At 38.9% G+C, this 14,972-nt stretch overlaps 1 protein-coding gene across 12 annotated transcripts in view; it reads left to right on the top strand.

The window, feature by feature from the left end:
* Nucleotides 1–14,437, top strand: part of L3MBTL3 (L3MBTL histone methyl-lysine binding protein 3) — a 118,982-nt gene extending 104,545 nt beyond the window's left edge. For all 12 annotated transcript variants that reach the window (XM_033407427.2, XM_033407462.2, XM_049695233.1 and 9 more), the window contains 3 exons: nt 6,546–6,715; nt 7,152–7,214; nt 12,603–14,437. In XM_033407427.2, coding sequence (XP_033263318.1) covers nt 6,546–6,715; nt 7,152–7,214; nt 12,603–12,746 — 377 coding nt within the window. In that variant the 3' untranslated portion in view covers nt 12,747–14,437. The remainder of the gene's footprint in view (nt 1–6,545; nt 6,716–7,151; nt 7,215–12,602) is intronic.
* The last annotated feature ends 535 nt before the right edge of the window (nt 14,438–14,972 follow it).

Raw genomic sequence — 14,972 nt, 5'->3', positions numbered from 1 at the left:
CTATGCTACCGAATTTGACCTCTGGGGACCTTTACTGAATACAATGCATCACTTTTTCTTCTTTTTCTTTTTGTTGGCTTCTGTCTCCTTTGCCTGAAAGATAAACTAATTCATTTCCTCCATTGTAGGAAGGTCCATTAATAAAGGATCCTATAAATTGACCTTCAAATTTAAACTCCTGTATTCCTGGGAAACGTGTAATTTTCTTTTCCCTTCTGCAAATATTCTCTCTCAGGGGTGCTGATATGCAGAAAGAGTTGAATTTTATTTTGTAATGTACTAGATTCTCACTTGAAGAATCAGGCTTGCCTTTTGCTTCCATAGCAATTGGTTTTTATTTTGGTTGTTAACCTTGAAATGATCCTCAAATATTTTTCACGCCCGCGTTTAGGATCTTGGAGCTAATTTTATCCACATTCCTTGATGCTGTGATCCATTTATTTTGCCCAATCATTGTTATTGTTCATCCTTTTTATATTTAGTCACCAGTTAGTAACTCCATTAAAAAAAACTTGGTTGACAGATGTATCCCATTTCTCCTGGCTTTTTTCCCTTTCACATTAAGAGCATTTTTTTATAGGCTCGTGGAATATTAGCTTAAAAGGGTCACTGATTCCTTTTCATCTTTGCCTTTTTATATTCAGGATACTCTCAGTGGCATGCCTTTCTTTCAAGATAGGAATAAGTTTTCCCACTTGCTGAGTCTTTACGATATGTCAGACACTGGAATAAGCATTTTTAAAAATATCATGTAGTCGTTACAGTGATCCTGTTCCATTGATTTAGCCAAAATTTAGAGCTAGTTAGTGGCAGAACAGGGACTTGAATCCATGTATATCAGACTCTTAAACTCACCCCCTTGACCATGACCCTATACTTCTTATTAGGAGACAGAAGATCCAGGGTCACTTTCTGATGCTTCCCCTATCTCACAGGGTGGCTTTGGGCTTTGCCCTGTTTCACAATGTGTTTTCCTCATCTTCGGGTTAGCTACCTCCTAGCATTGTTTTGAAACTAAAATGAAACAAGGCAGTTGGAGATTCTGGTCTCACTTCTGTCACTGGCTTCAAGGGATAGGAATGAGTCAGGACAAGTGGAAAGTCATGCTGTGGCTTGTTGATTTAGCATTGTTCAGACTTGGAAACAGGAAGCAGAATGGGATCTGAGTCCGAAAGCAGCAGGGAGCATGAAGAGAACTTTTCCTTTTCTCTGGATCTTGCCCTCCCTGTGGTTCTACTGGGCCCGAATGGGAACAGTCCTGTAGGAAGCAGGTTCTCATGCTCCATGGTAGTGAAGACATCTCTTTCTACTGGGAGATTTCATGTTTGGTTTAGATGGTGGTCTCTATTCTGAAGATTTATTGTCTTGATTCTGCATGAAACATTGGAGGATATATTTCTTCAGGATCACCTTTATCAGACCTGTCTTCTCACAAGAGTTAATCTTCTCCTTCACTTTTTCCTACCCTATGCCAAATCAAGGATTTTAATACCTCTATTCTCAGCCAGAACTGAGAGACATTTGTATTTGCAAATTTCTGCTTTGGATAACTACATTATTATCTATTAAACTTCATTTCAAGAAAGTCTACAAGAATATGCCGTATTGATGTAGCCCTCCACATTGCATTGTAAGTGCTGAATAAGTAATTGCTGAATGAGTGATTTCCATATTATAAACAATATATGTAAATGGTAGAGGCAGGGCTTTACTATCCATCCATAAAGTATCAACATAAGAAAAATATTCCTCATTTGATAATTGTCTAGAGAGATGAAATAGCAGTAAGACCAAAGATCCACAAAGTTATTTCTCTTAACGCTACTCCCATCTAATATTTTCTTGCTTCTGTTATTAAGGGAGCCCAGCAATTGATGTTTTAATAATTATTTCCAAAAATGCATTAAATTGCTTTCCAAGTCACCAAAGTGAGGCTTTCATTTTTTTGTTATTATTTTTGAGTAACAATAAGTATCTTATCCAATATCAGCTTCTGGTTTTATATAACTTATTGTTAAAATAACATATTTATTATAGAATAATTAGAAAATACAGGGAATCAAATAGCAGAAAATCAAAATTATCTGTAATTTTATTTTCCAACACACCATTTTCTGAATTTTGGGGAGTTTTTTTGGGATTTTTTAATATCTGAAATATTGTACTAACTACTTTGTAACCTGCAGTTTTCTAACTACATAATATTACAATCATTTTTACATAACTATTTATACTAATTACAAAATAATATTAAATATTCCCTCTGTGGATCGATGATCAATGCAGCATCATTTAATGGACCAATCTCTAGTGGGTATCTAAGCTAGTTATTTCCTGTCTCTCACTATTATAAACACTCTTGCAGTAAACCTTGGTAGTGATTAGGATTAGCGGGGGGTGTGTGTGTGTGTGTGTGACATAAAACCCATACAAGTGGTTTATATCAGGAAAAAGCAGTCTATCTCTCTCTCACATGGAGGAGGCTCAAAGGTAGGTGCTCCAGGATTTAATGGTGCTCAACAGTATTAGGAAGTCAGGTTCCATGTATCTTGTTGCTCACCTTTGCAGAGTGTCTTTTCCCAAGGTCTTATCTTGGTCAAGGGTGGTTCTGGGGGGCTAGTTATTCAGTTACTGTTCTCCCCCAGGAGGAAAGAGAGTCAGGGTGTGGGAGTAGTGAGAAGAAGTTTGACCATATACCTTGGGTAAATTTTCTTCTTGGGAAACTTCAAAAAAATACATAGAACTCCTTAAAAAATATTATTTTTCATGCAGCTAAATCATTTGAGAGGAGGGTGGTGAGAAATCTGACCCTCATAAAATGCTATTGGCAGAAATGTCTTCCAGAATAAAAAAGCTTTGTTTTCTAAAGCACATTATACACATTCAAACCTACTCTTCCCTCCTCTTTGCACTGAGCCAGCTACTTGAGCCAGAGTCTCTGTGCGTTTATTTTAGTCTATATCACATGTTAAAATAAACACCTGGAGTCACATTTCTGTGCATTTCAAGGGATCCAATACATAGCCACTCAAATGAAGTTGTTTTCTTTATCCTTTTTGGATTGGGAGCGTGTACCTAACATCTTCTGAGGAGATGGCATATTCTGTGGTTGGTAAATGCTACAGTTGCCCCATTCGTCAGAAAATAACACTGGGCATCAGTCAACATGAAAGAATCAGCAAAAGGAAGGGGGGTCTTAAGGTGAAGGATGCAAAGTTGGTATTAGTATTGGAGTATGAGTCTAGGCCTATGTATGATGTCAGCTTCGAAGACATGCAAACGCTACCAGAAATATAGGAGCTTTAGGGTTTTTAGTCACTTCTTTAGAATGGCTCAGTTATTTTTCTAAGGAATAATGATGTAGGAGCTTTAGAAATGAACTGTGAATAATACAACTTTAGCAGGAATAGAATGAACATAGAATGGAGCTTCAGTGAAGGAGGAAACAGTGCCAAGTGTCAACAGAACATAAATAGTTATAGAAGAAAGTGTATGGCTTTGGAAAAAACTGACACTCTGTGGCAGGCAATCCAAATACAAGTTACAAAGTAGACTGTGTTGTTTTACTCTAGTGTGGAACTAGAACTCTTACCATTTCATGTAAGTCCATCTCCTGAAGGATTTACAAATAATGTGTTGCAAATAATTGCTGAACTCTTGGGACTGTCTGAGATTAAGGAATGTTTTAAAGTTACCCCATATTTATGCAAAACAAAGCTTTCTTGAACTCTGGGCAATTTTAAAAGAATAAAAACAAACTGGTACAGGTTTGTATATTTGGGTCATAATAGATTTTCAGTAAAATAGGATGAAGACCTAAAACCTTAAAACCAATTATATGAGATTCGGTGGATGAAATGTGGAAAGAGGGACCATGAAGGGTTTTTTATAAAATATTTGAAGCATTGGAAGGTTTCATGGGGAGCAGACACAGTTTTCTATATGAGCTCACTCAGGTAGAGCAAGGACCAGTGGGTGTTAACTCCAGTAAGATAGATTTTTTTTTCTTTTAATTCAGTATAGCGACTTTTCTAACATTCAGAGCAATTCAAATTTACATTAGGCTAGTTGAAGAGAAAAGTTATCAAAGAGCCACAATAAAACAGTAGGAAGTAGTTTTTAAAAAACTATTCCACTTATAATAGCAACAGAAAACATCAGACACACAAAAATAAATTTAACAAAAGATATGCAAGACCTCTACATGAAAATGACAAAACATTGAAGAGGGGTATTTTAAGATCCAAAGAAATGGAGAGAGATTCCTTGTTCTTGAATTGAAAGGCTTGATATTGTGAAGATGTTATCTCTCACCGAATTGATGTATATTCAGTGGTTTTCCCAATGTAAATCCTAGCATTTTTTTTAACAAGCAGATCCTAAAGTTGGAAACGCAAAGGGGTAAGGATAGTCAAGGAGTCTTGAAGAAGACCTAGATCACAGATATCAGTACACTCATAAAATGAGAGTAATTAAAGCCTGTGGGTCAGTGTGAAGAGACCAGTGGAACAGAAGAGAATATTTGAAAACACATTTAGATTTATTTTTAAACTGGCACTGCAGTACAGCAGGGAAAGGATGGTTGGTCTTTTTCATTAAATCATGGTTGGGCAATTAGAAATCCATGTGGAAAAAAACCATGAATATTGATCTTTACCTCATACCATAACAAAAATAAATTTCAGACAGATTGTGATCTCAACGTGAAAGGTAAAACATAAAGTGTTCAGAGGAAAACAGAGGAGGCTATCTTCAGGACCTTGGGGTGAGCAAAGATTTCTTCAAAAGTACTATCCCTAAAAGAAAAAATTAATAAATTTTACTACAATTAAGAACTTCTGTTTATCAAAAGACCTTTTTAAGAGAATAAAAAGAAGACACAGAGTGGGAGGAGATATAAGTAATACATATTTTCAAGAAAGGATTCTTACCCAGAGTATATATATATATAGATAACTTCTACAAATCAGTAAGAAAAAGGCAAGATGGCCTCATGGAAAAATGGGCATAAAATAGATAAGTACTTCACAAAAGAGGTTCTCCATATGACCAATGAACTTACAAAAAGATTGTCAACTTTGTCATCAGACAAATGCAGTTGTAACCACAATATGATGCCATGACACCCGCACCAAAAGGGTTACAGTGAGCAAGATAGACAGTACCACATGCTGATAAGAACATGTATGGAGCATTTGGAACACTTATGCTGTTAGTAGGTGTGTACTACACAGCTGTTTTGGAAAACTGGTGGAATTTGCTGAGACTTAATGTACACAAACGTCATAACCACAAAGTCCCACTCTTCAGTATGTATGCAACAGAAAGGCATACATATATTCAAGAAAAGATATGTACGAGAGCGTGCACAGCAACACTGTCGGTCTTAGCCAAAACTTTAAAACAACTCAAATGTCCATCAGCTCCAAATTAATTGTGAAATATTCATAACAACGAAAAACCACACAGCAAAGAGCAGGTGAGCTACAACTACATACAGCAATGTGGATGAATCACACAGACACTATTGAGAGAAAGAAGCCAGATACCAAGTTTCCATCAAACTTACAGTTCAGAACCAGGGCAAAAGAAGCGAGGGTGTTCGAAGTCAGGGAAGTGGCTTCCTTGCTGGGTGGGGTGTGATTGGAGGGGGTTCTAGGTGTGCTGCCACCTTCAGTTCTTAGCTGAGCTGGTGGGCAGAGCGGAGAGTAAGTGTGGGGAGGTGCCTTCTTCTGATGGGCTTTGAGTCAGTAGTTTTCAGAAAAGATTTCCGTTCTAAAGGATCCGATCTTACGGAGATAATGATGGACAAACTCTAAGTCAAGAGTCCCAAGGAAAAAAAAAAAACATTGGCTAGAAAACAGCTGTTTTAGAAGAGCAGCAGGTAAACTAGGTTTGGATTCAGAAGAACTAGCAGATAAATAGAATATTCTGTAGTTTTAACTTTGATCTTCACAAGTGAAGAATGACAAAAGCATTTGCCTTTATGCTATTTTATTTTTATTTCAATAATTTCATATCCCCTTTCAAAAAATATAAGTTGGCTATTTGAAAAATCGATGTGATTAGTAAATAGAAATTGGAAGAACAGAACAGGGCTGAAGTAAAAGGAGAGAACAGGTATGGTAACTGCAGGGTAAACACAGCGGCTGGACTTGAGCCTGCAACTTGGCTCTTACTTTTAGGACATGCAAACCCAAAAGGGAACCAAATATAATTTCGTAGGGTGAGAGTTATTTTCCTTGTCACTGAAGCTCGGGGGCAGATTTCTTATCTGAAGCATTGAAGAGGGAACGTTGAATGGTGTAATGATGCATGTCTTCAGTGATGGGTGATGTGGCAGACATGTCAGTTGAACTTTAGGTTGTTTCTTATGGTGACTTTCAGTAAAGATGAACGAGAGTGTAATTATTCAATGAATGTAATGTTGAACCAATGCTTTACCTTGCTTCCATGCTACTCATTGTTTGGGGGCGACACATGGCATTGGGGGCTTTTTTGGCTGCTTTTCAGAGAGTGAATTCCTGATTGTTTCTGTCAACCAGGTGCCCGGGAAGAACCCAGCGTACAGCAGGCACAGCGGCGGTCGGCGGTCTTTCTGTCCTTTAAGTCCCCAATTCCATGTCTGCCCTTGCGTTGGGAGCAGCAGAGCAAACTTCTCCCAACTGTAGCCGGCATCCCTGCCAGTAAAGTTTCCAAATGGAGCACAGATGAGGTATATTTTATTTTCTTGGTCTGCCAGGGGCCAGACGTAGGAGTACTGGCTTAAGGAGAGGGCAACATGAATGCATGTGGGATTTAGTCTTTTTTTTCTGAAAGAGAAGAAATTATTCTGAGAGAAACAATGAAAGTATAGGTTAAATATTTTGAACCTGTAGCATGTAGATCCTGGCTTCTTTTTTTTTTTTTTTTTGGCGGTACGCGGGCCTCTCACTGCTGTGGCCTCTCCCGCTGTGGAGCACAGGCTCCGGACGCGCAGGCTCAGCCGCCATGGCTCACGGGCCCAGCCGCTCCGCGGCATGTGGGATCTTCCCGGACCGGGGCACGAACCCGTGTCCCCTGCATCGGCAGGCGGACTCTCAACCACTGCGCCACCAGGGAAGCCCCCGGCTTCTTTTTTTAAACTGGAATTTTAATCATATTTTTAACAGGTGTCAGAGTTCATACAGAGCTTACCTGGATGTGAAGAACATGGAAAGGTATTTAAAGACGAAGTAAGTATTCCACTAAATTGCAGGATGTTACTTAAGGGGGGACAAAGCACTGAATGGCAGTGAATGGTGAAATGTTCTAAATTGGCAGAGGAAGGAAGAGACGGGTTATGTTGAAACTGACAAAGTGATATCGAGTTGTCTAACAAGCAGCATTAATCAATTGTATAAAATTGTGTTTGTATAAAATTAGATGCAAAGGAAATTGTGCCATTTTATTGACGCCCCACAGCAGTAGCACTAAGCTCATTATTTAACAAAACAAACACAAAACTTAAAAACATGCATTTATATAGTGTATAGCACAGAAAGAAACCAACGCAAGAAAGAAGCAACGTTTCATTTTTAACAAAGTAAAATTAGTTCCCATTTTATTTTCAAACATCATTTTAACACCAAAATTAACTTCATTTGATGCTGATAATTAATATTACCATTATTACTAAAACAATCCCTTAGATCTTATACATTTCTCAGTGATGTTTATTCTGATACTCATTACATCTATTACCGTCTGCTGTTGGAAGATGATTTTATTAGTTGTTTTCATCTGCCTGTCCAAAACTTCAATTATAAGGGATGATTAATAATGATACCACCTCTAGTGAGCATTAGGACAAAAAGGAATTCTACTTCTAACTACACTAGAAGCAGGAGACTCTTCACTAGAGACCTTTAAAAATAAGCCACTTGCCTGTCGTCTCCTCCAAGCAGACCAGTCAGTTATCACCCTGATCTCAGAAGGTACAATGAGGACTAAGTCGTCTCAGAAGGCTTTGTCCAGCATCTGCTGTCTGCAGCTATAAGATACCTTGTTTGCTCCTATGCTTAGCCTCCACTGTTCAAATAGCACACTTTCAGTTAAGAACACTGCAAGAGTGTCGGCACAGCCAAGAATTGAGCCGCCGGTCGCCAATGTCATTATACTGTTAGGTATCGTTTATGCTTTATGTGGGCGCCTGTTAAAATGCACAAGGATCTGATTGTCATCAGCCCTTTTCTGATTTATGGTCTTACTTTCAGAAATGTTCTGTCTTTCTAGTTGAAGGTCAAATTAAAGAATTTGCAGTTATTCAGATTTTGAGTTTCTTAAAGCCCAGGTCCCAGGTGTCTTTGTGGGTTACTCTCAGTCGATTTTCGATCCCTGAGCAGACTTAGATTCCTGCAGGGAGCTGTTGCTCTTTCTTTGAAAGAGCCATGTAGTAACATTACCTTTGAAAATGATGAAACAATTTTAAAAATAAATTTCTAGCACATCTATTTTATAAATTCTACTTTTGCTTCTGTTGATATCTAGCCAATCCATATAGATTTGCTCTGTTATTTAGGTTAAGTAAGATTCAAATTCAAATGATATGTTATTTCTTTGAATAACTTTTTTCTTCATATTATCTTTGGAGACACTCCCCAGGCACCTAATATCCTCAAAGACAGAGCCTTCTTTTGAAGAATGAGGCGATGAATGTTCTCTGTCAACATGTATCATTCATGTGTTCATTCCACTATTCATTCACCCTGTGAAATCTTGTTAAATTCCTACCATTTGTATGATACTCCATGTCATGCTCTAGTAAGAGGGTTAATTCAGAGATGATAGGACATGATCCTTGCTCTCACATGTCTCACCAGGTCAGCAGGCGTGGGTTTTGAGTCCTAGATGAAAATGAGAAAACAAATCTAGCTAAAGTCTTGTAAGTCATCTCTAAAAGGCAAAGTGCAGGTGTGGGCTGTTATTTGAAACCATCCCAGATGACTCCTTCTCTTACATACTCCGCATTTAATCTGTTGAAAACCCTATTGGATGTATTTTGAAAGCATTTAAGGGTCCCAGCTCCCTCTCCCCCCTCCCCCACTACGTGTGGTCAGAGCCACCATCCTCTCCTGCCTGGATTAAAGCAATAACCTCCTAGCCGGCCTCCCCGCTTCTATTTCTGCTCCTCTATGATCTTTTTTTAAAATAGTATTTTATTTATTTGTTTTATTTTTGGCTGTGTTGGGTCTTCGTTGCTGCACGCGGGCTTTCTCTGGTTGTGGTGAGCGGGGGCAACTCTTTGTTGCGGTGCGCAGGCTTCTCATTGCAGTGGCTTCTCTTGTTGCAGAGCATGGGCTCTAGGCATGTGGGCTTCAGTAGTTGTGACTCACAGGCTTAGTAGTTGTGGCTCTTGGGCTCTAGAGCACAGGCTCAGTAGTTGTGGCACACGGGCTCAGTAGTTGTGGCTCGTGGGCTCTAGAGCGCAGGCTCGGTAGTTGTGGCTCGCGGGCTCTAGAGCGCAGGCTCAGTAGTTGTGGCGCACGGGCTTAGTTGCTCCACAGCATGTGAGATCTTCCCAGACCAGGGCTCGAACCCGTGTCCCCTGCATTAGCACTGCACCACCAGGGAAGTCCCTGCTCCTCTGTAATTTATTTCCAGCGTAGCTGGGCTGATTCTGCTACAAGATAAAGTCAAATCATGTCACTCCTCTGTTCAGGTCTTTCCGGTAGTTAAATCAGAGCAAAAGCCAAGAGCCTCACAAGGGCGACAGTCTGACACCCCATCACCTCTCTCACCGCCTGACCTCTTCGTCCACTCTGTCCCCTGCTTGCACTGTTCCACACACAGACCTCCTTGCCATTCCTCAGATTATCCAGGTACACTCTGGCTCCCCCCTCTGCCTGGGATGCTCTTCCTCTAGGTGCTCACATAGCTTACTCCACTTATCAATATCCTATCCTGACTATCCTCCTTCAATCTGCCACCTGCCACCACACATCCATCCTGGCCCTACTGTCCACTCATCTCCCCGACTCGCAGTTTTTTCATACCACTAATCACCTTTTAGAATTAGTTACTAATTAATTTGCTTATTATGGTTTTTCTTATAGTCTGTCTCCTACTACTAAAATGTAAACTCTACAAGTTTTTATTTGTTTGCTTAGTTTTGCTTTTATCGGTTTTAGTCTGAGCTATATGCCCAGGCCCAAGAATAATATCTAGATTCTAATGGGTATTTAATAAGTTTCTGTTTAATGAATAGACTCATACCTTTACACTCTGAGAAAGACATTCAAAGAGCATATCGCTGTGATTTGCAGAGTTACAACACTGGAAAAGAACCATGAGTGCACAGTGGAAAGAGCAATGAAATGGAAGGCAAGAACCCCAAGTTCCAAATCCTCCTTCAGAGTTTTGGGCCTTTAGCAAGATACTTAATCTCTGGAGCTAGACCAGTTTATATACATTACAAAAGTATAAACCAAAAATAAACGCAGCAATCCATTGCAGTAATTAGTTTTCAGAAAGTACTTTCTTAAATTATTTACTTCTTTCCAGTTGAGGCTTATCCTTATGGCTACACATCAGAGCAGCTTGTATGTAATATACTAAAGTTTGGCTCTAGCCTCAAGATGACTTTTTTCTTCCCAGGTTAGCTTTAAAAATAATAATCTACCAAAACTTATCCTTCTCATCCCACTCCTAGCTTTTAGACTCCAGCCTCATTCTCTGCATGTTCCTTTTCATCAGTCATCTGTCACTTTAAATTCTTACTTAGTCCCAGAAGAAGACTCAGTAGGGCCCAAGGTTATAATAAACCATTCACTCTTTGTAGTGAGCTCTATGGGAACCCGGTATGTTGACATTTTAGTTAATGTCTTAGACGACTTCTATCAGACCCTTCATTCTACCAAGGTCTGTCTGGGTTGAGTGAAGTGTTAGTAGATCTGCCTCTCTGCTTGGACTTGTTTATCAGAGACCTGTCACAGCACAAGCAAATGAGACCAAAGCAAATGTTTCCAAAAAAACAATAGAACATTTCTCATAGCTGCCACTTAACTTGTCTTACACTTAGAAATTAACACTGCAGTGTCTTTACTTCTAGTTTATGACAGCAGGGTGTTTCCTTGCTGAAAATTAGCAAACTTTTTCCACATGATTGTTACTTAAAGTTGTATAAGATGACTCTTGTTCTTACTGATTAAGCATATAAGCAATTTAGACTTACAGGTTTTTATTTTTAGAGGAAAGGAAAATTTCAAGAAACGGCAACTTAATTACATTAGGCTTTATTTAGTGAACTGCTGACAGAATTTATAGTAGTATTTGTTTGCTAGGGCTGCTGTAACAAAATACCATAAACCAGTAGCTTGAACAGCAGAAATGTAATGCCTCCCAATTCTGGAGGCTAGAAATCTGAACACAAGAAATGATGGCGTTGGCAAGTAGCTTCCTTCAAGGTCTGTGAGGAAAGGAGCTGCTCCAGGCCTCTCTTTGTGGCCTGCAGATGGTGTTCTCTTGTTGTCTTCTGTGTGTGTCTGTGTCACAATTTCCCCTTTTTATAAGAACACCAGTCATCTTGCATTAGGGACCTACCCTACTCTAGTATGACCTCATCTTAACTAATTACATCTGCAGTGACCCTGTTTCCAAATAAGGTCACATTCTAAGGTTATTGGAGGTTAGCACTCCAACACAGGAATTTGGGAGGAACACAGTTCGGCCCATAATAGTACACTGCTGTCAAGGTTTCTAATGTCCTCCAAGGCAGAGAGCAAAAGTGTGTTTTACTTTTTGTACAAAATGAGAAGACTGAAAGAGAAGTGAATTAATTTTTTTAAGATGATGGACTCCCCAAGAGCTGAAAATTATACAAAAAGAAGACTACTCCTTTGCTCTACCCACTGAACTAAACATCACCTTCACAGAGTTGTATCTTTGAACCTCATAGTATCCTATTCTGTAGAAATGTAGACTTTTAGTCTTAGAAGGGACCCAGAGAGAGGAAGGATGCTTCTTACCGTTCCCCAAGTAGTAGAAGAACCAGCCTAGAGTGTACACCTCTTCCCACCAGGCTTACATTCCTTCAGCTATACTGGTGGTTGCCATTGTTGGTTGTTAGTAATTCCTTTTCTTCTGTATTTGAAAAATAACTGTGGCTACTCTAAAAATGAATGTTATCACTGATTTTCTTTTCTTCGTGGTGGAAGGCATGTAGCCGATGTGTTTGCCTGAATTCCTTTGTTTATCCACAAGTATTTATGTACTTATTCTCATCTCTCATTTTAAAACCTGCCCTGATAAGGACTGGATTTGAGGCACCCTGGATTTTCCCAAATTATTCTTGACTCAGCGCCTACGTCAGAATAATCACAGAAAGATACGAGCACCTTCCGCTTTCCTATGAGCTGATTCTTCAGATGAATGAACTTGACTTTGTTCCCAGTCCACATTTGGGGGTGTTGTTGTAGATAAGAAAGGTCCACTTATGAGGAACTGTTGTTTGTACACATGAACTGCCCATCTGTGCCGTTTTAGTGTTACCGTGTAGAAGAGAGCTGATAATTGAACCTTGAATATGTCCCATAACCCTACATCCGATTAACTCACAATCTTTTGTGTTTTTCCTCCCATTTTAGCAAATTGATGGAGAAGCATTTCTGCTTATGACCCAGACAGACATTGTGAAAATTATGAGCATTAAGTTGGGCCCTGCCCTCAAAATTTTCAATTCTATCCTGATGTTCAAAGCCGCAGAGAAGAACTCCCACAATGAACTTTGAAGGTGGTGAATTTTGAGCGCCATCAGCTTTCTGCTTTAAAGCTCATGTTTTACTCAAAGCACAAAGACAGCAGTAACTCCTAAGCGAGAAGTCTCCAAAACTCTAAAGAGCAATGCTGTCAGATTATTTATATTCCTTAAGAGACAATATATACGAATTCTTACGAAAGTGCTTGAGCTTTTAACCAGGTACTGTCTAACAACAGTACAACAGTCTTCTTTCGGTTCTGTTCACTGAGCTAAATTTATCTTTGTAAATCTTTTTGAGGCTGGGGGGTGGGAGGGAAGGGGGACTTCATTAATTATTTATGGAAAAAGCGGGGGTGGGGGAGGGCAGAGTAAGAATTTTTGGCATTTTGTAAACATTGTTGAATTCTCTTTCATGTACACTGTTTCTTTTTCAACACTTTCAGGAACCTTTTTATATAATCAAACTTCAACTTAAACCAAATTTGTGAAAACCTGGCTAACTTTAGCCAGTGGGACTGTTATCTGTCTTGTTAATTCTGTGCCATATTTTGAATTGCAACATTATGCTAAGTATACTTTGCAAGTCATGATATTGCCTAACTGCTTGTCATAATTTGTTGGGGCTGAATAGTTGTAAAAATTACCTTTCTTTAAATCAGTGTTTTTACTTTTGCACGCAATTATGAAATGTTAAACAAATTACTTTTCACCAGCATCTTGACTTAATTACCAAAAACATGTATATAAATAATGGAATTGAAAAATAAAATATATAAACATAAATAAATTAGGTGATGTATTTGAATGACATCAGTCTCATCCATCGTGGTGCCCTGTGTGTTTACAGGACTCCAGTGATATCAAAGGAATATGCAGTTATATTGGGGGGCTGTTTGTATGATCTTAAACTATTTATGAGATGATCTTGAGCTTCTGATTGTCATTGAAGTAACTGTGGTGCTCTTCAGAGATGAAGGGCTCATTCTATTGATACAAACACTAACCTGGAAAGAGCTCTGTCTCAGACCTTGCAGCGTCCTCCAAACCCAAAGGTTTTTTTTAGGATTGGCTGAAGAGAGAGTGTATAGATTTTACCCAAGAGGCAAGATTTGAGGGAGCAGCGCCAGTCAACACAAAGATTCTAAATGCTCACAGATGAGGGAGGCGACCTTCCCAGAGCAGTTATTCAAGGAGCTCTGTTTTGGAGAGACTCTTTTCTCCTCAGTATAGAAGCATACATATGCACTTTAAATGAAAGCCCTTGATGACCTATAAACTGATAGCTGGTAGTGTTACTTTTGCAAGAATGCATCTCCAACGCAAAAGGTAAATTATTTTATCAGCCTATGTATGTAACTTTTAATTCCAGGATTGGATATTTATTTAAGAACTATTTTAAAAGTAGAAAGTAAGTTTGTAGCATGTTGTCTGAATTCTGGGGAAAGGTCCACCTCTTTCCTTAGTTGCTTTCATTTTTTCTCATGTAGGATTCCCTTGATATTCCCCCCTGTATTGGAAGTCTATGAGTGGTCCTTTGCTTTTGTCATAATTCAAGGTAAAACAGGGCCCATGACCCGCCCCCCACTTCATTTCTTTGCATAAATCTGCTTTAAAAAAAGTTTTTTGTTGTTAGTTCTTTTCTCCTTTTTTGTTCAGAATTTGTACATTCAAGTTGCACTTGTTATACCTGACATGAATGAAATAAAATCTTAATTGCAGATACTTTTTTATATATGTATGATTCTTAAGAAACCTTGTCAGATAGGAGGGGCATATGAGAGCAGGAACAATATCAAACATATGGGCGCTAGATACCTGTGTAATGAATGAATCTGTAGGATTTGGAATTGTTTGTCAAACTATGTCCCAGATGATGTGAAGAGTGACAAAAAGGAAAAAAAATCAATTTTATGGTTACGTCAAGTAGGATTCACACGCATTGAGAACTTTTCCCTTCTAGTTTAAAGCACATATTGTAACAGAGGAGCCTTTTAAATCTTACTGAAAACATCTACTCATTCTAAGAAGCATGTTGTTGTATGTTAGAGGCAAGGCATTAAGCATCCCTATTAGGGTGGAAGAGTCTTCCACAAGAAGAGGAAACCTTTCACCATTCCATCCCTGGGATATAGTCTAAGTATAGTCTAAGTTTTAACAGAGGAAACAGGGAGGTCCCTGAAATGAGAGAAGCAGGCTTGGAGTAAGACAAAAGGGAGGGATGGGGAATGTGGAACTTGACAGAACCTTCCCATCTCTA

This window comes from Orcinus orca, chromosome 12 (assembly GCF_937001465.1).
Source record: "Orcinus orca chromosome 12, mOrcOrc1.1, whole genome shotgun sequence".
NCBI classification, from domain to species: Eukaryota; Metazoa; Chordata; class Mammalia; order Artiodactyla; family Delphinidae; genus Orcinus; species Orcinus orca.
Note: the sequence above shows the minus strand (reverse complement) of the source record. Positions and strands in the feature narration are given on the sequence as shown.